Source organism: Bidens hawaiensis, unplaced genomic scaffold (assembly GCF_021521415.1).
Source record: "Bidens hawaiensis isolate Kalapana, Puna unplaced genomic scaffold, B.hawaiensis_p1.1 tig00028477_1, whole genome shotgun sequence".
Taxonomy (NCBI): domain Eukaryota; kingdom Viridiplantae; phylum Streptophyta; class Magnoliopsida; order Asterales; family Asteraceae; genus Bidens; species Bidens hawaiensis.
This window is the reverse complement of record NW_027494650.1, coordinates 153,458-177,254: the sequence shown is the minus strand read 5'-3', so window position 1 is coordinate 177,254 and position 23,797 is coordinate 153,458. Positions and strand designations below refer to the sequence as shown.

Genomic DNA, 23,797 nt, shown 5'->3' with positions numbered 1-23,797 from the left:
ACTCATAGCATTAAGTTCAATATGTTGTTTACCATTGCTCTGTGGGTGAACAACAAAAGTAGCATGAGCCTCTTCAGAAATCAGAAGAACACAAATCATCACCTACACAAGCAGCGGAAACGAAAAACGAAAAAAAAAATAATATTTTACACTGTAACCGGTTGGAACCGGTTACAGTGTAAGAACCGGTTTAGGAACCGGTCAGAACCGGTTCCACCGGTTCCGGGTCCGAGGGTTGGGGAACCGGTTCGGTTCCCTAACCGGTTCGACCATGGAACCGGTTTAAACAGTGATGTTGACTAATGGAACCGGTTCCGGTTCCTTTGACCAACCCGATTTGATCACCTATAAAACCAACAAGAGCTATAGAATCCCTGGCTTTCCTATAAATAGCCAAATCGTTTCTTCACACTACAGCCCGACTAAACTCGAATCTTTAACACTGGTCAAGATAACATTTTTGGTGCATCCTTAAAAGAAAAAAACATGTCACCATCCTAAACATAGATTACACGATGTTTAAGCGCGCCTAAAATCTACTTGCATATTCAAAACAGAAGATCAAACCCGAAAAGATAATCTTATAAAGTTATAAGAGGCATCTCAACTGAAAATCAGAGATCCTCACTGCAAAAACTCGATGGCACGGCAGTAATTTCCAAACGGCCCGTCCATTCTTCACCTGGTTTCAAAGTAATCGGTTTCTCGATTGCTGCACCGTCCACACATAGCATTTGCTTGTACTCGTCATCTCCAAAATCAGACATTGCTTTTGACTTCTTGTCCCATGGATTCCACACCACTAGATTTGTAGAGATCACAACAAAAAATGTTATCTTGAATGCCAAAATTAGGGGTGCAAACGAGCCGAGCCGAGTCCGAGCTCGAGCTCGGCTCGTTTTGATCTTTATTTATAAAGCTCGAGCTCGGCTCGTATAATATTTTTTAATTAATTTTTATTTATATTTATAATTATATTTGTGTATTTATTTTCATTATAACTTTATATATAAAATAATATATGTTATTTAGTTTTTTTTTACATAAAATTATATATATCAATTAATAATTATTAAATATATATGTATATATTAATATATATATATATATATATTTATAAAAAATATATAAATGACAGGCTCGTTTAGGCTCGTGAGCCGGCTCGAGCTCGATAAGTGAAGCTCGGGATCGGGCTTGTTTAAGCTCGTCTCGATCAAGCTTTTTCTCGAGCCGATCTCGAGTAGCTCGCGAGTAGCTCGGCTCATTTGCACCCCTAGCCAAAATTAATAAAAAGGTTGTGATTTGACTTTTGTGGTCAACTTTAGATAGTTTCAACTTTCAACTTCAAATTTGACAACGGTTCTTTCAAAACTTTTATGGACGTTTGATAATAAAACTAAAATTTACTACAAAGATTTTAGAAAGAATTATGTTGGTCGTAAACACGTAAAGAGATTTGATTTTAAATTTAAAAAAGTAACCAATTTGACCTAAAAAGTCAAAGGATGCGTCTATTACTATGAAAACTCGATTGATTTGTCAAAAATGACACGAAACATGTCAAGAACTACGAGTAAAAGATATGTTATCCTGCTTAATGTAAGAAAATAATGCAACATGTTTAACCTACATGGTCAACCGACAAAGTTTTGAACTTCAAAATGCACATTGTTCTTTAGATATTTGAGAAAACTTAAAAAAGAGCTATTTTGGATTTTTATAACGACTGTCACTAGAAAAATGTTGGTCCTTAATTTGACTATGAGAATTGACAAGTTTGACCTAAATTGTCAAAGGCTGCATGGAGAATATGAATATAAATATTCGTGTAAAAATAAGATTATTACTTACCAACATCAGGTAGCCCTTCCTTTCTTATCACGTATGTACGCTTCCTTTCGTGATCGAGTACCGCAATACAATTAGGAGAACTAAGATAAACGCGATCAATCTGAAACAAACCATCAATCCTTATGAAAACTAATCTTTATAATAAATTAAATGCGTAGATTATATATGAAAATTTTGAAATTTTCCTAAATAATACACCTCAGATTCAAAAGTAATAGCATCTCCTTGTTCGGTAAACCGCTCTCGTTTACAAAGGTTGTCAAAGTAGTCCATTGTTTCTAGCCCTTCAACCCTCACTTCACTATGAATCACAAAACTCATTTTTAGTAAACAAATTGTCAAGATTAATAAAATATTAAAAATAATGGAAATCAAAGGTGTAGGTCCATACCTAATGTCAGAAACCGAGAGATACGAGTGATAAGCAAAAGAGAAACAAAATGGTTTCCCGTTAACGTTCCTAATGCGAGATATCAATGTCAAGTTTCCATCCATCCCAAGGGAAACTCTAAGACGAAACTCGAAACTGTGAATAACAAATTACATTTACGGGTCAAAACTTATTGGTAACGAGTCAAGATTTATATAGCTGAAAATATATTAGCTTTAAAGGAAACAGGTCAAAACTTATTGGTAATCGGTCAAGATTTATAAAACTGAATTATTAGCTTTAAAGAAAATGGGTCAAAAAGTTACTGGCTATGGGTCAAGATTTATAAAACTAAATAACATTAGTTTTAAAGGGAACGTGTGAAAAAACTTATTGATAATGGGTCAAGATCTATAAAACTAAAAAATATTAGCTTTAAAGGAGATGGTAAAAATTTATTGGTAACGAGTCAAGATTTATAAAACTAAAAAGATATTAGCTTTAAAGAAAACGGGTCAAGATTTATAAAACTAAAAGATATAAGCTTTAAAGAAAACGATCAAGATTTATAAAACTAAAAGATATCATCTTTAAAGAAAATGGGTCAAGATTTATAAAACCAAAGATATTGGCTTTAAAAAAAACGGGTCAAGATTCATAAAACTAAACAAATATTAGCTTTAAAGGATACGGATCAAACGGTTTAGAAGCCAAGAAATACTATATAAAAGTTTACACGAATCAAGGCTAACACAGAACCTGTGTGGCCAAAACTTGAGATCTTCATCAGACGGTTTGAGTAGCAAATCAACAAAAGATTTTCCGTTGGAATCATTGGATGGAAGTGGCGGCGGGTCGTCATCAACCGCCCAAATTTTGTTTCTTGCAAACCCGTGTTGCTCAAGTGAATCACAATTACCAAACTACATCAAGATGAATAATAATAATAATAATAATAATAATAATAATAATAAATGCATAAGTGAATCATGCTTGTTGATTATAGGCAAATGCACGGGAATCATAGACGTACCTGAGGAAAACAAATTGGAATACCTCCTCGCATTGCCTTCGGGGGCTTAAGAATCCCCTAAAATTGTCAAATATTAATATTTATGCATTAGTTTCACAATATTTAAGGTAAAAATGTCCCACAAGTTGAATATGTAACTAAAAATAAAACAAGTCAACATTTCACAATATTTAAGTGTTTAGAATCTCTGAAGTGTTGTTATTTTTTAAATATTGGATCATTATTTTAATAAATAGTTTTGTAATCATATTTATAATATATATTATACTAAATAAATACACTTGTTATGGCCACAGCCTGTTTTAACCTGTAAGATTAAGTGTTTACAACTTCCTAAATTGTTTTATTCAAAACATAAAGATTATTATTTGAATGATGGCTTTTTTAATCAAATTTAATATATTAATATTATGAAATGAACAAATCTAATCTGTTTTCATAGCTTCGAATCTAACCATGATATAATATAATATAATCTATTAAAGATTAATCATATATAAAACTTATCCAATATTTGAACCGATAAACGATTTGGCAAATAAAAAGAAGTAAAATCCAAATGAAATCTTAAAATTCATGACAATAAACAAAAACTTAAATAAAAAGGCCACACCTTGCTACTCGTAAACAAAAGTTCTTCGCCTCTTTCATCTCTCCATGAAATCACTTGACCACCATGCAAGCTAACCTGCAAAAATAAGCAAATACAAAGACTGATTAATACAAAATTTTCTATAAATAAAAAAAAATCATGTATTTACCAAACTAACCCTAGCTGAACCGCCTAGTGGATTCCGAAGCACGATTTGCTCGATTCCATTCCAATCCTTTATTGTCTCAAGCCCCAACCTGGAATCCCAAACCGCTGCAGAGTGTCCCATTTCCTAATTTGTTTCCAAAAATCCCTACTCACACTTTTCGAGTATGAGCGCCGAAATCATTCAAGAGCCGGTGCCAAGTGTCAACTTTAGAAAAAATATTTTTGTGATCTTGTGTTCAAAATCTTTAAAATCCTGGGCTAATTATTCTGCTTTTCGCATAAATAGACCCCAAAATATTCCATCAAATCGGTTTTCAAGATTGAAGGCTTCTGTTCATACAACCTAGAAAAAGATAAGATTGACAAAAGTCAAGATTTTGAGGCAAGAATTTAGAATCCTTACCTAATATTCAAACCCTAAAGATTCAACAAAGTTTTCAAACAAAAGCAACGATTTTAGTCTATAACAAGCAAAAACACATGTTGCTGCAAAATTCATCCATCGCTCTCAAAGACGAGTCCACATTAAGGTTTCAAGACTTTATGCCTAAAAATGTTAACTTTAATTAAATAAAAACCACAAAATGGTATACATACATCATACATGATCTTCTACCTAAATTTCAACAATAAATAAAAACTCAACCAGAATTATTGTCATACATGTAAACTTCAAAGATTACCCCCTTGAAAGAAACATGTCAACAACTAAATAAGTAAATATCAATATTTACAAAAAAAACCGGCATCCGGGAAACACAAAAGTTTTAATTTTTAATCCATTTTAAAACTTAAAACATAAAAAAGATTGTAAATTTCACCAACACTTTCATATAAAAATTTCCAAGAAATAATACCCAACATTCAATGAACAAAACCCTCACTTGCAGCTTTGCGAGGTTGTCAGTTCGGATCTCGAGCCCACCCAGGTTTTTCGTCCCACCGTGTGTTACACCAAAGAGTTCTAGAGTTCTGCTCTTGTGGCAGCATAACGACTGTCAATTGGCAGCCCGCGGTATGGTTTCCCGGGGAACGCCGAGCCAAACTCTGAGGCCAGCATGGGCTCAGTTAAGACAACGGGCCAGCAGGGCTCTCCAAATTTAAAAAATAAAAATAAAAAAAATGTCAAGAAATAATTCCTAACATTCAATAAACAAAACCCATATCCCCAAATCAAATAAAAATCTCAAATTTCAATTCCAAGACACGATCTTTAATTACCCATTTGAGTTTCTCATCATCAAACTGTTAAAACCACAGCATTATCCCCAATTCAAGAAAACAAATCTTGAAACTAAATCTATGAAACAAGAACATAAAGCAAGCAAACAATGAAATCTAAACAAGACCCATATGAAGAAACAAGAAAATAGAATGAAAAATGAACAAGAATTATTTATTTACTACTCACATTGATGGTTTTCAGATGTGTTGTAACCGCTTGGAATAGAGAGAATTTAAGAAGCTTTTAAAAGTTTCAGGGGTTTTGTTTTTGTTTTTGTTTTTGTTTTTGCTTTAAATTAAAAGCTAGACAGCAAGAGAAAAAAGAAACATGGGCCAAGAGTGAAAACATGTGCCATTAATTAATATTATAAATTATTAATATAATGAAATATATAAACCTTGAGCAGAAAAATAGGGCAAGTAAATCTTGAAAGTTTCAATTTTTATGTGCTTGGAAAAGAGGAAACTAGAGCTCCGCTCATTTTTTTTATATATTTTGAGAAAAAAAACTTAACAAGGCCTAAGCTCGACTTGAGCACGTCTATAGTACATTAAACAAGCAAGAGCTCAGCTCAAGCTCGGTCGTAGTATGTGAAACAAATATATGGAATTTCAAAGGATTTAAATTTAGTAATACACTAGGTTCGGTGAACCTAAACAAACGGTCTTTCGGTACAAGGCTTGGGCCCGAGATCGATAACTAAACAAGCATTTTTGACGTTCAGGCTCAGCTGGGGCTCAATAAAGCTGAAGCTCATTTCGAGCTTTTAATTGACCGGATCTCAGGTAGCTCATAGATGGCTTAGTTCCTTTCCACACCTAATCAAGATTTAAGGGGAAAAAAGGTTAAAAAGGAAATTCAGGAATCCAAATATTCATGTTTGAATATTTCTCTTTTTATATACTAAAACACCATTTTTTTAACTACTAATTTAATATGACCGAGCTTGAACCCTAAATTTTAAAGGAAGCAACGCTACACTAACACCTAACTTAAATGGCTTCTCTGATTGAACCAAACTCCCACCCAACTAAAACTCTAAAAGGACGAATTGAATTGGTTAGAATGTAAATTGTACATATACAAGAGGGTAGTTTATTTATTTAATTGTTTTTTATTTAAATTTGTATGGAGGTAAGGAGGTTGGTACTTGAAAAGATGGCAAGTGGGCCAAGAAAATTATAATAGATTGTCAAGATGTTCACTTTGAGCCTTCTTTTATCACATAAATACATTAAGACCCCCCTTTGTTTTTTTTCTCAAGGTGGTCCTTAAGAATATATGTTACTTCTATATCTTAGAAAGATGAAATTTTGATTTTAACTATTATTTTCAAGCCTCTAATTAGGCAAGTTTTACCCGTAGCCTCAAAAACCGAAGGTCGCCATTGTGTATTACAAGTACTTAATATGTTAGTGCATCTATTGGCACGAAATACCCTTTGGTTCTCAATCATTTATATGGCTATTAGATATGATTAGTATGCGTAATGAGGTAACTATATATAAAATTTGTCAGTGTTACAGACTTTTGATGTAGGGAAATTATGTTCTTTTTATTATGACAAGTAATAAAATAATAATGATGATACTATTTTTATTCTTGGGAATAAGTTAGTACAATAAGTACAATATTGTATACAAAATGAATAGTATATATAAAAATACAAATTTATATATTATTTGAATTGATGTTGTCGATCGAACTCTAATTGTGCCTTCTTGTAGTAAATTTGGCTGCATGAGTGAACAAACTACTCATTTACGATGGTGGCTAAGGATTTGTGTTGAACATAAGGCTCTTAAAACAGATTTCGAGTATCCCCTAGGAGAAATCGTTTGTCTCTCAAGATACAACAGCTGAAACATTATGTGTTGTAGGAGATGGCTCATGCGCCCATGGTTGCCCCGAGTTAATGGTGCTTTGGTGATTGTGAAAAATTGAAGTGGTGACGGTGTTTGAACCAAGTAAAGACCACCTTACCAGGATTCTACAATAAAATACAGCTAGAGGTTTTCTCTCGTAATGTATGTATGAACTTGTTTCTTGTGTATTTTCCAAATGAACCATTTTGATCATTTTATAGTTACACAGAGAAATTGAAATTCTCAGTTTAATCTTGGTGATGAAAAAACAGTGGAACTAATACTGAGCAGTTACAGTTGACACCTAGCTACAACACGGAGTCACGGGTAGTGGGAACTGCCACATTAGTGGCAACTAAGCCGTGTTTCGAGCAACACAAAGGTGACTCTTAAGTGGTTTGCGGCGAAGAAAAATGCAAAGTCTTGTGGCAGTCATTGCGAATGAGCAAGTAGGGGGGGGTCATCAAGTTGTCACATTGGGTCCACACCACACACACATGTGGGAGTTAGGATGCGTAGCACACTCTATAGTTCCCACTAGTGTTTGTTTTAAGTAAAATAATATGTAATGACTGTTCTTTTTACACCAATCCAAGTTTTGTCATCTTACCTATGTGGGACATGTCTACAACTTTAAACATCAATATCTCATTCATCTTAGTTTCGTTTTATACACATTTTGGTTCATCGGGAAACTTTCACATTGTAGAAAGCAAACCCATAAATAATTACTTATGTAACAATAGAATTCATGTCCAAATCAATGAAAATTGATTTTTCACTAATTTTCCCAACATGCAATATTCTTGGGGTAGCTCCTTAAGATCTTTTGAGGATACAGTTAACTTATGGATAAGTTGGATCAGTTTTAAAGACGTGTAAGCAATTTTGATTGAAAATTTTACAATACACTATATGTGGTGTGGAATTGGTTGTCATGTTGATGGAATGAAATGAAAATGAAAGTTGACAACTAAAGATGAATGGATTGTTTTTGAATGATAAGATCTCACGGATTCAAATGATTATGACTCATTCACTCATACTATCTTTAGTGTAATACAAACTAACTACCATATGTGCCACTCTTATGTCTTAACAACACCCAATGGTTCTTTTCTCTGATATAGTTGGATCATATCTTATCGCGAACTTACATAATATTTGTGTAACTTTCGGTTTTAGAGAAACTTATTAAAGCAGTGGCTACTAGAAAGTAGCAAGACAACTTATAGAAACCGATCGACTATGAGGTAGAGACAATACTAATGGTTCTTTACTCTAATATAGTTGGATCATGTTTTATCACACACTTATATGATATTTTGTAACTTTCAGTTTTATAAAAACTTACTAAAGCAGTCTCTGCTAGAAAGTAGCAAGACAACTTATAGAAACCAATCGACTATGAAGTAGAGACCAGTGTTTTAAAAACTGGTTCAAACCGGCCAGTTGAACCGGATTTCGCATAACAAGCCAGTATTTTTGACTGGTTTGCTAGAACATTGTACCGCCGGTTTTTTTCTATAATACCGATGTTACCGGCAAACCGGTTTTAATTCCGAGAAATTTTTGATATTTGTGGCCTATATTTATTCAAAATTACTTTTAACCCAGCAATTAACATTCAAACGTGTAAATTTCCATTTTTTAAAATTGAGTGTTTTTGTATTATTTTTTTTAATATGGATTAACTTTTGAATTATTTTTTGTTATACAATCATTTACTTTTGGGTTATTTTTGGATTAAAGTTGCATTTATTAGAAATTATAAGGTAAACTATTCAACTGGTTGAACCTACTTGTATAATCCGGTTTAACCGGTTGTACCATTTTTAGTCCAATCCAGTACAAATAAAATACTGGTTTTTAAAACATTGGTAAGAGACAATACTCCTTATATACTGTCCCAAGCACTCATGTATGCATGTTCTTTAGTCTCACTTCATCTAGGTCATTATGCATTACAGGGTCTTGTTTGTATTTCAGATAATTAATGAGGACCGAATTTGTATTTCAGTTGATTAATGAGGACATAATTTGTTTTTGACCAACAAGGTTTGCTTGTTTTGAATTGGGTTTATTATTATTATTTGTTTGTAAGTTCTATTAGTTTGAACTTTCAAGTTTACAACCCGCCTGAATATATGATTAGGAGGTTCCATTTAGATTGACAAATTGTTATTGAAATGGACATACATAAATCTAAAAGATTTTGTAATGTAAAGGTTAAGTACAAAATAATTATTGAATGATTCAAATTTGTTTAATACCTTAATATAATAATAATAATAATAATAATAATAATAATGCAATTATATTTAGATTTTTAGTTTTTATGCTAAACTTAGCCAACCAAATTCAAAAGAGGGTCTTGAGGAATGTCATAGGGCCACTTATTATTTGATTGAATTGAACTTTTTAAAATTGTTGATTTGAGTTCAAAGTATTCGAGTTTGGTCATTTATTAAAGTTTTTGACGTCTCCGCAAGAAATTCAGGTGGTAAAATGTAATTATCACCAAGTAGTTGTAGGTTTAAATCGTAAGTAGTGCATATGTAATTACTTTAGGAGTATACTAGAGTAGACATATAATCGGGGGGGGGGGGGGGGTGTCAGTCAAATAAAAACCAAAGCTTTTGATGAAAGGGTATTAAATGTAGAACACTTGTCATAAGATAACTTTAGCATGGGCTCATGAACGCACACCTTTGGCTAATTTGATTCGTTGGAGAGATAAACCGGTTGCACTTTCCATTGTACAAGCAAGATTGGTGGGATTAGCCTACTTTTCCGTAGGTTGTATATTTACTTATGCAGTTTTCTCGTTTGTTTCTACATCAAGGAAATTTGGTTAATTTTTTATATTTTTTTAATTAAATATGTTGTATCCACAATAATCTCATTTCTTTTGATGAAGAAGAGATCCACCTTTTTATTTTATATTTCTACATCTAGGATCCGACTTGTATCATGGATACTAATAAGAACTTAACGAGTATGACAAATTGATATAGTGAAACAACAAAATTAAACCAAAGATCGGAGTGGAATGTTAAGGAACCAAAAGCCTTTAATCCCTACTTTCTTCTCTTATGTGGCTAACCATACGCTTAATACCATAGGATATTTGGTCTAACGGTATCTAGCGGCGTAATAGATGCACTTTTTCTTTGAAAGTCGATGATTTAAATAACGTAGTAGATACGTTAGGTGGATTTAGGAGTAAAATATTAGCCATAAAAAAAGTCACAGGTTTTTTTGGTAACTTTCACGGGCATGTATCTATGGGCCTTACACATGACTTTTGTTAAATGTTCATTCTGACCTAAGCCGGGCTTTATTATTGTCAACAATCATGATCACTCACAACCATTACCAGAGTCATGACTGTCATGACTTTAATGGTGTCACCTTTTTTTTGTTACACTTCTTAACATTATATAAAATATTTTCACCTTAAAAACGAAAAGCCTAACCACTTAATCACTATGGTTTTACCATCAACATGGACAACACGCGTCCTAACACCAACACGAATAACCCTTTTGTAACGGGATACGTAAATAAACTAAACAAGTATGGATTACTAAACAAAGAATATCAGTGGCATGCACATCACACAGTCGGCGACGCCCATTACCGACAGATTGAGCCACCAACGATAGTCATTTTTTATTCGTATGTAGTGTTTGTAACAAGTCGTCATCATGGGTTCACATGCATGACATGTCTAGTTGAACATCATACTAACAACAGTACAGTCTTCATAATAAACTGAAATCCACACTAAGGACCAAAATCATGGTGAAGTCCAAAATTTCTAAAGTAAAGGTGTGATTTCTAGTACTCAAGCACGACATAATATAAACCATATATGCATTTTTTTTCTGATTTTATTTCTTTCTCTATATGTATAAAATAAAAAAAATTGCATAAACTTTATGGCACTAAGCCACTATAATACACACTCATGTCATTTATAGAAAGCAATATGCACTGGTGTTCTAAAACTAACACAATACGTGTAATATCTGTACTCTTTAATAAAAACTACAAGTTTCGTCACTTGTCATCCTCACATTAAACCTCATCAATTTTAATAAATTTATAATTATATTACTATTCTTAAAAGTCATGCTTCAAAAACTATTAATTAAATATTTACTACCTGTTTTTTTAGAAAATATTTAAAATTTATAATTATCTCTTACTTAAAAGAAAAAACGTTATTCAAGATATATACATCTACCGAAACTTAAATTTAATGTTTGAAGTTGAATTATACGTCTGTATGTTTATCAAATTTTGCCATACATAAAAACAAATATAATATTGTTTCATATCTCCCATACCGGTTAATAAAAATAATGATTCAAACTGAACAAATATTTACTTTGTAAACAGTATATATATCGTGTGTCATATACAAATTTTTAACTTTCATTGCTAGTATTCTGCACAGTCAGGTTTCTGAAGGTCTCACTAAATTAATGACAAACATGTATGTTTTATTGTTGAAGTTCTCTTATGATATATTCAAATAATAAAGTATACTGCTACGAACTAAAACATTTGTTATTTATAAACTTTTTTAAGAAAGTTTATTGATAAAAGTTTTAAGTGTATTTTATTGTTTTTCGATTTATTTAATTTGTGTTAAAAACTGAAAACCCTTCAGAAAAGAAAAACATACTGTTTATTTTATAATTGATGTAAAGACTATTAACGATTGTGCATTAATAGTGTTTGATAGGTTTATTGTATATCGATAATCTATTAAATATTATATTTTTATTAATTACTTGTATAGTATAAGGGTCTTAAACTGGTTATGTACATAGGGAACATGAAAATTTAGGATAAATACTAAGCAAAAGAAAATTGGCACTTGTTTCAACCTCAATGAAGCTACCATCATCATCTTGTCTCCAATCAAACACTAAACAAGAATATAATCATGGGGGATAAGAATAGAAGAAAAGAAAATACTTTCATGTAGAAGACAAAAATGATTAAGCCATTATATTTTTCTTTAGATTACCACTTTATCCACAATAATAAAGTAAAATATCTCTTTAGTGTGCATATGATATAACCATATTAGATACTATTCGAACTATATTTTATAATAACATTGTACAAACAAGGACTAGGAAAATTTTCCAACTTATAAATAAGTTCAAATCAAATGACTGCAGATAAAACGGACCATATACACAAAAGGTATCAATTTGGTCCGGTTTAAAACTGTCATATTAAAACAGTTTCATCTTTAAATGTATTTTTAAGAAGAAAAAGTATCAAAATAAAATGGGTTCAACACAACCGCATATTTAGTTTTTTCGCTTTTTAGAAGCTAACATACTAAAATTATTGAAGAAAAATCGGATTGGTAGAAAACTAAATGAGTTAAAAAGTGGTATATCATATAAAATTTCTTACTATTTAAGTAAACTAAACAAAAATATCATCTCTTATAGAAGATACAATAATAATTAATCATTTAAAAAGTGTTATTATTTTGCTCAAATTTTGACGTTTATTGCTTTTTTAAGAAATCATGTTTAGGATATTGTTGTTAACTCGTTACTTTGTAGCATGTCTATATAAAGAACTTATAAACAAAGTTGGAAACCGATTAGCCCAATTCATCAATCGGGTGGTGGTTTGCAAAGCAAAGTCTTTAAACATCTGAGTTTGAGAGAAGAAGATATTGCGTTTAGGTCCCACCGTCCCACAGACGATAAAGATTAAAAGATGGTCGTCGTTCAAAACAAAATTAAATAGCCCAAATTTATTTTTTTTTAATTAGCAATGGCCTAAATAAACCCAGTTTTAGCTTCTAATGGGCTAATGGCCCAACAAAGTTCAACTACAAAATGAAACCCAAAATGAGCCGATCCAATGTGATTTTATGAGCAATTTTAATGAGACTGATTGATTTAGAATTGAGAGTTACCCTTGTTATGTTGTTCACGATCGCTACCTAACTTGATCAAAATTCCGCACCTAACGACGCCTCTTGCTCGAACTCAATTGCTCGACAAAGTGACAAATCCCGATCGATTATGTAACTCAATTAATTGTTCCACAAATCGGTCCCAATTGACAAAACCCCCTATAAAATCCGGTCGAACTTAATATGACCCAGAATTTTGACGTTGGATAGTTATGAATCCATGCACCGTAAAAATCCCTACTTCCATAACTTATCTTCCCATGAGAAACTTAAAAAGTAATAAACAACAGGTTTTAATTATCTATGTACATATCATTTGACATCATCACATCTTTTATCGTTAAGTGCAACCTAAAGTTGCATGCAACTCTAATGATTGAGCACAACTTGCCATAAAGTAAATATTAGGTATGGCAAAATGAGAGTGGGTGAGTAAGGGATCAACGAGTTCGGGTTAGGACGGACCGAACTCACAACATATCCAAATTGGTTTCGGCCAAAACGTGGTCCGACCAAAATATGTCTGGTCAAACGGGTCGGTGTGAAAAATATCAAATGACCAAAGTTATCGAAATTTAATCCAGAATTTTTTTTGAAAAAAAACTCTACATGGTTTTCAAAAATTGTATATTGGTTTTTATTAATACTAGCTATCGTCTTTTGGTCGCTCCCCGGTCCCAACTAACGGATTGGCTGCCGAGGGTCCCAACTTTTAACGTATTTGTTCCCAACAGTCCGCGACTAACAGAATCCTAACGTCGTTAATTGCAAGTCGCCGGAAAAATGTTTTTGGCCGGAAAAGTCACATTTTTTGGGGGAAAACACCACCTACCACCACCAATTGACTCTTGAGCACCATCAACCGATTCCGACGATAGTTCTATGGTTCGGGCGACCTCAATAATTGAGGCTTTTACTAGAAAAAGATTTCTAAAGAACCGATATAAAGTTACAAAGATGGTTGGGACGAAAATGTTGAGTTTTCAGGAAAAGTAAAAACTTAGTTTTCCGACCAAAAACGTTTTTTTCCGGCGACTTGCAACTAACGACGTTAGGATTTAGTTTGTCGCAGACCGTACCATCAATAGCCAGTTCGTTAATTGAGACCGACAGCAACCAAAAAATAATAATTGAAATTAATAAAAACCATTATACTTTCCAAAAATGAATTAAAAGAATTTATCCAAGTGAGAAATAATGTTTTATAATGTAACATGCTATAAAATTCATTTCCAAACCTACTACTTCAAATGGCAAACACCAATATTATGCTAACCAACATTGAATAAACATAAAATTGTAGTCACCAACAATTCAATATGTTCCATGACAATACCAAAACACCCATCAATATTCTCACCTCTTGATAGTTAAACCGATAAACTGTCGTCGGTGGCTAATGTCGAAGCGAACTACGAAACTGAAAACACGTCTCATGTTCGCCACAAAGCACAACCCGACACGAGTCTATAAAAATCTCAGTTTCTTTATCTTATCTTATCTTATCATCACAATCCTAGTCCCACTATCTACTAGCGTTAGCGGTAATTCCAGCTTCAAAACGACGCCAAAATCACATAATTAGTTTTAAATTTCAAAGTAAACAGACAGAATACTTTAACCGGGCCGGGTTGGCCTGGAACGGTTATTTGATTAATAATCAGCCTGCAGCAACAGCGTCAGCCCGTGGGCTCGCGTCCAGTAGTTGACGCAGCTTTGCTCCAGATTTTTGGTTATTATTATTATTTTCATACACTTCACCTTCTCCATCAGAAGGTGAACTAGACCCGTTATTGACCCTAGAGAGGAGGTTAGCTGTGCTGAGAGTCGACCCTTTCGGGTCGAGTCTCGGGTCTTCCGTATCGTGCTCTTGCTGTGCGGTTTTAAGTTTTTCCTGTGATAGAACGAAAACGTAATAAGGTTCCGTATATCATTATTTGATTATTATTATTATTATTATTATTATTATTATTATTATTATTATTATTATTATTATTATTATTATTATTATTATTATTATTATTATTATTATTATTATTATTATTATTTATTTATTATCTTACCGTTAGTTTGGTATTTTGAAGCTTAAGTTTCTGTGACGTGTCGGTTAATCGGTTAATCTCGGATTTGAGGTTCAAGTTTTCATTAGTGAGGGCTTCAACTTTAATAGCGAGTTCTTCGGCTTCAGCCTGAATCATCACAATTTCAAACATTTATTTAGTAATATTTAGTAAACCTATTTTCCAAAACTTCAAAGATTTATAATTTTTTTATATATATTTTAAGTATTTTATTTTTACCTGTTTCCTTAATCTAGACCTTCTAGCGGATTCTCGGTTCGACTGCTTTCTCCTTTCCCTTTTAAGTTCTTGCTCATTCTATCACGAGTTAAAAAAAAATACGTGTAAAATTTATATTCAAAAACAAAAGATAACAATTTCACCAAATAAAAATAAAACGAAATAATGAAACCGACCTGTAACAGCGCTTCACTTGGCATCATCGATAGTGTAGCAGATGCCATCACACTCGGAGATTTTTTCAGCTCGGTTTCAGAAGCCTTATAAGGGGTTACAGTTAGTGCAGCAGTCGGTGTCTTAGCAGCATCGTTTGGTTCATTAGAAAAAAATTGGCCGTTCAGTGGCTCGGTTTTGCCAACTTCAGCTGTCGGTATAATTTTTCATAGGTCAACTACTAAAACAACAATTTTCAGAAATAAATATTAATTGTTCGGTGAACTTACGAGCTTTAGGTGATCCTTCGCAGCTTCTTTTCCTTTTATTTTGACCCCCCTCTGTTGTATTGCCATCGCTTCCTTCGCTAGATCCTTCGGTTTCGTCACTGTTGAAAAAAGTGTTATTCGATTCGTTATTATATGGTTGATTTTTATTTATTAATCATGTATATATGCCAATATGTTACAAAATCCAATCATCGGTGGTCGGTCGGTTTATAGATTTTTTATTTTTTTTTAAAGTAGAATTTTTTTATATTAAATAAAAGGATCCAATTACAATAAAGAGGTGGATAAACGGGCAACAAGCTACGCCGCCACCACCCCGTTTATAGATTAAAATAATAATACTGACAGTGAAGGAAATAATGATTAACGATACCTGTGAGAGATCCCGTTATCATTTCCATTGCCTATAGACATCGCCAACCCGTCAAATCCTTTCAACTTCTTCATCAAGCCACGGTCAGAGTTATTTCCCAATGACTTAGCGGGAGAATCAACGCACACCGGACTCGCCTGCAATATCCCAAATACGACAAAAACTAAATTTAATATACAAGTCATTAATGATATAATTAATGATATAAAGAAATAAAAATGTTATGAGAACTTACAATAGGAACTCCAGGGTGCGGATAAACGGCTCCATGTGGATACATTGCAGCGTAAGGCGGTGGCATCATATGCTGAAACAAAAGTCAACACGATGATGAGTTGACCGCCATGATATGTTACAAATTTCAATGTTTTGGATACGCGTATTAATGTATTATACCTGTGGTGGACCCCACATGTAAGTCGGAGGAGCGTGACCGGATGCAACAGCTGAGTTACAATACGGCGGCACCACCATCCGAGGCCCATAATAAGCCTGCACAAATAATATTAACTTAGATTTGATTTTATTAATTAATCAAGTTCCATTAAACAGTTAATTAACCGAACCTGCACGGTTGCCCAATCGGGATACGCATGAATACCGGTCTGTGGATGCTCCTGCCACAATTAATAATAAATTTCCATACGCATAATAATAATAAACATAATAATTTCAAATATCTTAATAAATTAAAAAAACATGAACAAGTTTTTTAAAATTACAGGTACAGGTGGAGGCGAAGACGACTTTTCAGGTTTACAAGTCGTCGTTTCTTCACAGCTGTCCATCGGCAAACGCCTCAACCGATTCCAACGGTCAACACTGGTCAAAGTCAATACAAAGCAGTGTCTTACTGTTTTTCTTCACTTGCTCACTCACTGGCCAGATTCCAAAAATCAAGATTATATATGTATATATATACCAAATTTTACTTCAAAAGAGAAATAATTTGCATTCGTTTTCGAGTATAAACGAGTGCCACTATCATACCATATTTAGAACCTAAACGTTACCGATTTCGTCAAAAATGGCAACATACAAAAATATGTTACAGTTGAACACACATATAACAATAATAATAATATCTAGAAAATTTAGAATCTCTTAATTGAGTAAATTATTATTATTATCAATATGTAACAAATCCTAAACCATCAAAATTATACTATACTACTGGGATCTAGTAATTAATTATCTTGATCAAAAGATAACATGAAAATATAAAAGAAAATAAAAATCAAAAAAGGTAGGGGTTATTTTGTCATTTCATGATCCAAGGAGAAAGTAACACAACATCCACCAAAGTCCAACTTATAATTACCAATCAAACATAACCCACCCACCAATTTACTAAATTGTCCTCCCAATATTTACATCACCAAAATGTATATTATTAAAAACAAAAAAAGCATTAATAATAATAATAATAATAATTGTCTAATTAACAAGCTCATATGTAAATTCATAAAAACCAATACATGCTAAAACATTAAAATCTGGAAAACAATTTCACAACTAAAATTGTAAACATGTGACAAAAACATGACTCTCTCTCTCACACACACACATACACACACAGTCACATAAATTGTGTAGTTTGAGAATATTAAGGTTAATAAAACATACCTGGGATTAAAATTTAGAATACTTATGTTATAGTTTGAGAAGTGTAGTTTCTCTCACTAGACTTTCTCTCTCTAAAACAATGAAGGGAAGAATATGGGAGGGAAGAAGAAGTGTGGGTTATTTTGCAGCTTGTAGACAGAGAGAACAACACTCCACGTCACCAGACACGTATTCGTGCGTTGGGTTTTATCTTAAAAGTTATAGAAAACGAGTATATATGGTTACTTGTTATATATGTTAAACTTAAAGGAGTTAATTAGTTATTATGGTATCATAACTTTTATTTGGTGTTTCAAATCTGGAAAATATCAAAGGGTCAGAATATTGTCATTTTTTTCTCAAACATAGAAAATTTAATAATCAACTTTGTGACAAATTTTTAAACATGTTTTATATATGCATCATTAGATTTCATTACATAAAATATGTTGGATTGAACTTTTAAATACGATTCAGTTACGATTTTCCAGATTTAGTTCCTTTATAGTTTTCTAAATTAAATCGTAAGTTGAATTTGTATTCAGTTTGGTTCTGATTTCAACATGTCAGCAGTAGCACGTTCGTGAATTCGGTTTTAGTTTTGGTTTAACATCTTGGTTAACTCAATCACACACGTCAAAATTCGGTTCAACCAGCTACAATTAAGCCTATATAAGCATTAAACATTGAAAAAAAAATAATTGGTGCACGTTTGCATTGGGTGTCCCCCACCAAATGATTCCACGATCAATATAAGGGATGAACATTTACACGCTAACTTTATCAAATTTAAAAAAGAGTCACGCCCTTTATTTTTTATCTCAAACATCTTCAATATGCTTTAACTTTTTTTTAAGTGTACCAAAATATCCATAATTTTTTGTGTTTTGATTTAATACGAATCTTGCTATATTATTTAAAAAAATAAATGAAACGGGACAACACCTTCAAACCTGATGTTTTGCAACACACGTGTTTGTAAATGTTCATCAATCCCATTATGTGTCGTAATATGTTTGTTCCATTGTTGTAGCATGCTTATATGCACAAGTTTTATACATTTGCATTAGCACATGCCACAAATGGTGCATCAAACCTACATAACATGACCAGTATTCAGTTAGCCTTTACTTTGCAAAAGGTTCTCCAACTTTTTAGCATGTATTAATTTCTGTAATTAATTTGATACTTATGTATATGGAGGTGGTGGTGATGGTGGTGGTGATAACGGTCGTGTTGTGGTAACTGTTAGGTGATGGTGTTGTTATCTAACTATACTATTAAAGCAATAGACTTTAAGTCCATTTACCCTCTTCCTATTGGTTGTTGATTAAACCTTTCATGTATATCAATCACTTGTCTAATTTCCATCTTAATAAAATAAATCAATAAGATATTTAGATAAGATACAATTAATTCTCTTTAATTATTCTTTTTCATATTTAATTTAATTTTAATCTTTAATGTTTAATAATTATAATATCTAATAGTTATAATTAATAATTAATTACGATTTCTGTTATAACATACTAAAACTAATTTATTTATTTTTAATTATTATTGATTTCATTTACAAATTTAGGTTTCCCACCGGGTTTTATGTATTTTATATAATAGATAAATAATTGATATTTCATCGATAGGATTCGATATACAGAGATTACGGATTTCACTTTAGTATAATTGGTTCTAATATTATATTTATGAAAATTTATGAAATTGACCGATTTAGTATAATTGGTTTTAATCTTATATTTTTGAATATATATGAATTTCACCAATTGACTCATTCAAATTTGAACCATTAGAGTATAAATTCAAATTCCTAATCAATTTCTGTAAATTAGGAATGAATCCTCCATTTCATTAAGGAATTCTTTAATTATGAAATTTATATAATTCACTTAATTATCGTGTATCATTTGACTAAGGATTTGATTAAGCATTGTAATTGATAATATTGTAATTCATTGTAATTTCTATAATTCACTTAATTATTGTAATTTCTATAATTACGGATTTTGACCATTGACTGCTTCCAAATTGAGCGACTAATGATTTAAATATATGAGGTTGATTCTAATTTTAAATATGTTATATATATTGTAAGTATTGTAATTGATAATATTGTAATTCATAATTACTTCCCAACTATATTAAAATTGTCTTAATGTTAATAGATAAATAAAAATTAGTAACTTATTTTTTTACAACTAATATCAATTATTTAATTATTTAAATGCTTATTAGTTATATTATGTTGAGTATTTTTTTAAATTTCAATCATATGATTTAGTATTTAGATATGCCCTAATTTATTATAATTTTATATATTATATATACGGTATTTTTATACATTAGATATTTAGATATACGGTAATATAATTGATGATTATTATATTAATGTATTATATTTCTATATTAATAAGTTACATTCCTTATGATTAAATATAGTCTAGATTTAAATATATGAATTTAATTCATTTGTATTTATAATATTATAATCTAATTTGACCGCATTACATTGAGTAATTCAAATTTTGGAAAATCAATTAATCCTTATTCCCTAATTTCCGTCCATACTTTAAGTTTATTAAAATTACCTAATTTTTTGTTTTAACTTAAATCTCCATATACATTCCTTCTATATTCCATTCTCCCAAAATTCAATCCGTATATATACTTCACTTTCATACCACAATTCTTACACTATCCCACCATCTTAGCAAAAACGATTGTCTTTTTTTCTAAGATTTCTATTTTGTCTTGTGATTATGTCGTCAATTTTATTATTTAGTATTTGGCTTAAAACTGTTATTTTTAATACATTAATTTTTTTGTTTATTTTTAATTTTTACCACTAGGAACATGGAGTCAACAAACATCATCATGTTGAACCAATTGGATGTTCTTAACAGTGAGTGTATCTTGAAGGTGCGTATTTTGAAACTTTGGCGTCTGAAGGACAATTCAAAGCCCCGATGAGGATTGGTCGATTGAAATGATTGTGCAATACGAAATGGTATTCTTACACATTCATTAATTTTTCTATATCATTCATACAATTTTTTACTAATGTTAATATCAATGTTTCAGGGTAATAGAATTCAAGCCTATGTACGGAAGTCTTGCATTCCCAAGCATGATGTTTTATATCAATTACAATTATTTTTGTTTTATGTTTTTGTTTGTATTTATTAATAATTATATGATTTTTTCTTATAATATCTTTTGGTTATATATCAAACTCGAAGATTCAATGCAGATCTTCACTATTTTGTTTTTCCAGTAACGCGATTCAAAATTTCCGGTTGTAAATTCTAACATCAATTTTACAGTTTTTCTCATGATTCAAATCTTCCATAATTCGTAATTTATTAATTTTGTGATATTAATATTTAATTTTATCATTTCAGATTATTGTCCCCAACTTGATATAGCTAATTGATTTCATGGATTGAGGATTGTTTGATAAGATGCATTTTATTTTTGTTTAATATTAATGTATATTTCTGTTAGTATTCATGTATTTATTTATTTTTCACAATTTATGTAATTCGATTGATTATTATATAATCCGAAAATAAAATTTAGTTGATTATTCTATAAGACATTAAATTATATGTAGTAAGATAATCAATCTTATATTGTTTTTGGTCAAAGTCCAATTAATTTACCAATGTCACCGCAATTTAAAACGTTATTATACTTTCCAATATTATCTTACGTTACATTTTTAGATTTATACACATTTAATATGACATTTTAGAAACCGATTTTCCCCATTAAAATGTCATATATATATATATATATATATCAAAATTCAATTCTCATCATTTATATGAAATTTACAAAAATATGTTATAGAGTTTGAATTTCACCATTTGTTAAAAAATATATTTGTCAAATCCAATTTAATATATTTTCATGATTTTCATTATTGGTCAAATTTTATTTAATATATTTTCATGATTTTAATTACGTAAATACAATAATAAAGTTTCAATGATTTTCATTTATTTCCACATTTCCATTATTTTTATTATTGGTTAAATTTTAAGTAAAAGTTTATTGTATTAAGTGAAGTTCCTATGGTGTTTTAAAATTTTATATTTACATATTATATCCTATTAATTTTAAATGTATTTTATTAATATAACCGTCTATTAAGCATAACAAATTTATATCATATTAAATACGTAATTTGAAGTATTTAAAAGATGTTTATAGTTTTCAATTTAATCAAACTTTACCTTTACCTTTTATTTATTTTAACTATGTATTATTTAGTTAGTCATCTTAAAAAAAATGGAAAGTTTTTTGAATATTGAATTCTAAAAAAATATTTAATACAGTTGATTATGGAAATTAATTCAGATTCCTTAATAAGTTACGAAATTTGACCATCAATTTAGTCTTAAGTATAACAAATTTAGATCATATTAAATACGGAAATTGACAAATTTAAAATATTTTTTATAGTTTCTAATCCTAACTATCAATATTAATGTCTTAAATCTCAACAAAACTTTTAATCTTATATATTTGACAAATTGTTAATTAGACATAAATATCAAAATTAATGTATAAAATTGAAAAAAATAAATATACAATGAAATTGATTGTTAAAGAAGGTACTAATCATCATTATTTATTTTTAATATTAGCAAACATTATTTCGCCAATCTCAACGAAAGTTAAAAGATTTTTATACTTTATAAATCATTTGTTGTCATTTTCCATATTATTTGTTCGATATATTTTCAAAAACCGTTTATTATTAACAAAATTAACATTATATTATAATCATATTACCAAAAATTAAATGATTTAAATATTAATGATTTCCAAAATAGTTATAAATCTAATGGTTTTGACTATTAACGCTTTCCAAAACATCCGGGTAATTATGGAAGTCAAATTAAATCATTTAAACTCTAATTTATGTTAATTCACACTAATAATATTGTTACAAAGATTTTTGTATTTTAATAATGATTTCAAATTTTATAATAACTAACTACCATTTGACCAAAATGATATAATCACAATTAATGATACTATATTTTGTCAACTTCAAAACCATTTATACTTTCTATATATGTAAATCGTTTGATTTTAAGTTTTTATAATATATGTTGACCACTAATTAATTTATTAGTTATGAGTTATGACGTTTCTTTATAATCAATTTTCGAGGGCATTTATGACACAATTAGACGTTTTACTTTTTCAACAATTCTTAAAACATATTTTTTTTTTCAGATTTTTCAAACGTTTACGTACTACATATAATAATTTTTAACTTTTATTATATTTTCGATCGTAGAGAAAATTTATGTCTCAAATTCCTATGACTCAGCTGTCAGTCGTGTGTTTATCTATTATTATTTGTTTGAAATTGAAGATTACAAAAACTGGTATCATAAAAAACTATGATACTCATTAATTACACACACACACACATATTGTTTATATTTGTTGTCAAATTAGTTATACAAAATGCGTATAAGACAATACATTTTTATGTTGATTTCGTTAGAGTAGTATGTTTTAATTAACATGTGATATTTGTACTCATGGTATAATTTATAAACATGTTTTAAATTTTTATTTATCTCTGATTGTCTTTGTATGTTTTTTGTATTTGAATTAAAATAACAATGCTACGTCTTGTAATTAATGAAAATGATTTTTTTTCTAATTTGACATCTACATTTCTTTAAAATTATAATAGATACATATATATGATTTTATAGTTTCCAATATCATCAAACTTTACATTTTATTTATGTGTAAATGTAAATAATGTCTAAATTTCAAGATTTATGCCATAAATAAAACCCGCATATTTATGATAACCAATTCTAAATATATATGTTTGAATTCACATTGCAAATTATTATCATTATTATTTTTGGTTTGAACTAGCAAGTAACTAATGTAACCACAAAACATCTTTATTTCTATTCGTTTGCTTTATATGGTAATAATTAAGTTATTTGCCGTC

At 30.4% G+C, this 23,797-nt stretch overlaps 2 protein-coding genes across 2 annotated transcripts; both read right to left on the bottom strand.

Moving 5' to 3' along the window:
- Positions 1-366: 366 nt before the first annotated feature.
- LOC143577152 (putative glucose-6-phosphate 1-epimerase) lies at positions 367-5,519 on the bottom strand. The gene is made up of 9 exons (XM_077061072.1): positions 5,426-5,519; positions 4,025-4,357; positions 3,868-3,942; positions 3,255-3,311; positions 2,981-3,144; positions 2,243-2,377; positions 2,050-2,152; positions 1,852-1,951; positions 367-802 (listed from the first exon to the last, which is right to left on the bottom strand). Exons 2-9 carry the CDS (start codon positions 4,133-4,135, stop codon positions 615-617), a joined length of 933 nt encoding a protein of 310 aa, XP_076917187.1. The 5' UTR covers positions 4,136-4,357; positions 5,426-5,519; the 3' UTR covers positions 367-614.
- Positions 5,520-14,389: 8,870 nt separating this feature from the next.
- On the bottom strand, positions 14,390-17,064 carry LOC143577166 (common plant regulatory factor 1-like). The gene is made up of 10 exons (XM_077061081.1): positions 16,905-17,064; positions 16,749-16,799; positions 16,579-16,674; positions 16,418-16,489; positions 16,183-16,319; positions 15,810-15,907; positions 15,543-15,730; positions 15,367-15,444; positions 15,130-15,255; positions 14,390-14,960 (listed from the first exon to the last, which is right to left on the bottom strand). Exons 1-10 carry the CDS (start codon positions 16,968-16,970, stop codon positions 14,727-14,729), a joined length of 1,146 nt encoding a protein of 381 aa, XP_076917196.1. The 5' UTR covers positions 16,971-17,064; the 3' UTR covers positions 14,390-14,726.
- Positions 17,065-23,797: the final 6,733 nt, after the last annotated feature.

Excerpts from the sequence above, each read along its gene's own strand:
- LOC143577152 (XM_077061072.1), bottom strand. The coding sequence starts at position 4,135 with ATGGGACACTCTGCAGCGGTTTGGGATTCCAGGTTGGGGCTTGAGACA. Across the intron at positions 3,145-3,254 it reads TTCCAATTTGTTTTCCTCAG|TTTGGTAATTGTGATTCACT; the intron begins GTACGTCTATGA and ends ATCTTGATGTAG. Across the intron at positions 803-1,851 it reads GGAAGGGCTACCTGATGTTG|TGGTGTGGAATCCATGGGAC; the intron begins GTAAGTAATAAT and ends CTACAAATCTAG.
- LOC143577166 (XM_077061081.1), bottom strand. The coding sequence starts at position 16,970 with ATGGACAGCTGTGAAGAAACGACGACTTGTAAACCTGAAAAGTCGTCT. Across the intron at positions 16,675-16,748 it reads CCGATTGGGCAACCGTGCAG|GCTTATTATGGGCCTCGGAT; the intron begins GTTCGGTTAATT and ends TTATTTGTGCAG. Across the intron at positions 15,256-15,366 it reads GGTCTAGATTAAGGAAACAG|GCTGAAGCCGAAGAACTCGC; the intron begins GTAAAAATAAAA and ends GTGATGATTCAG.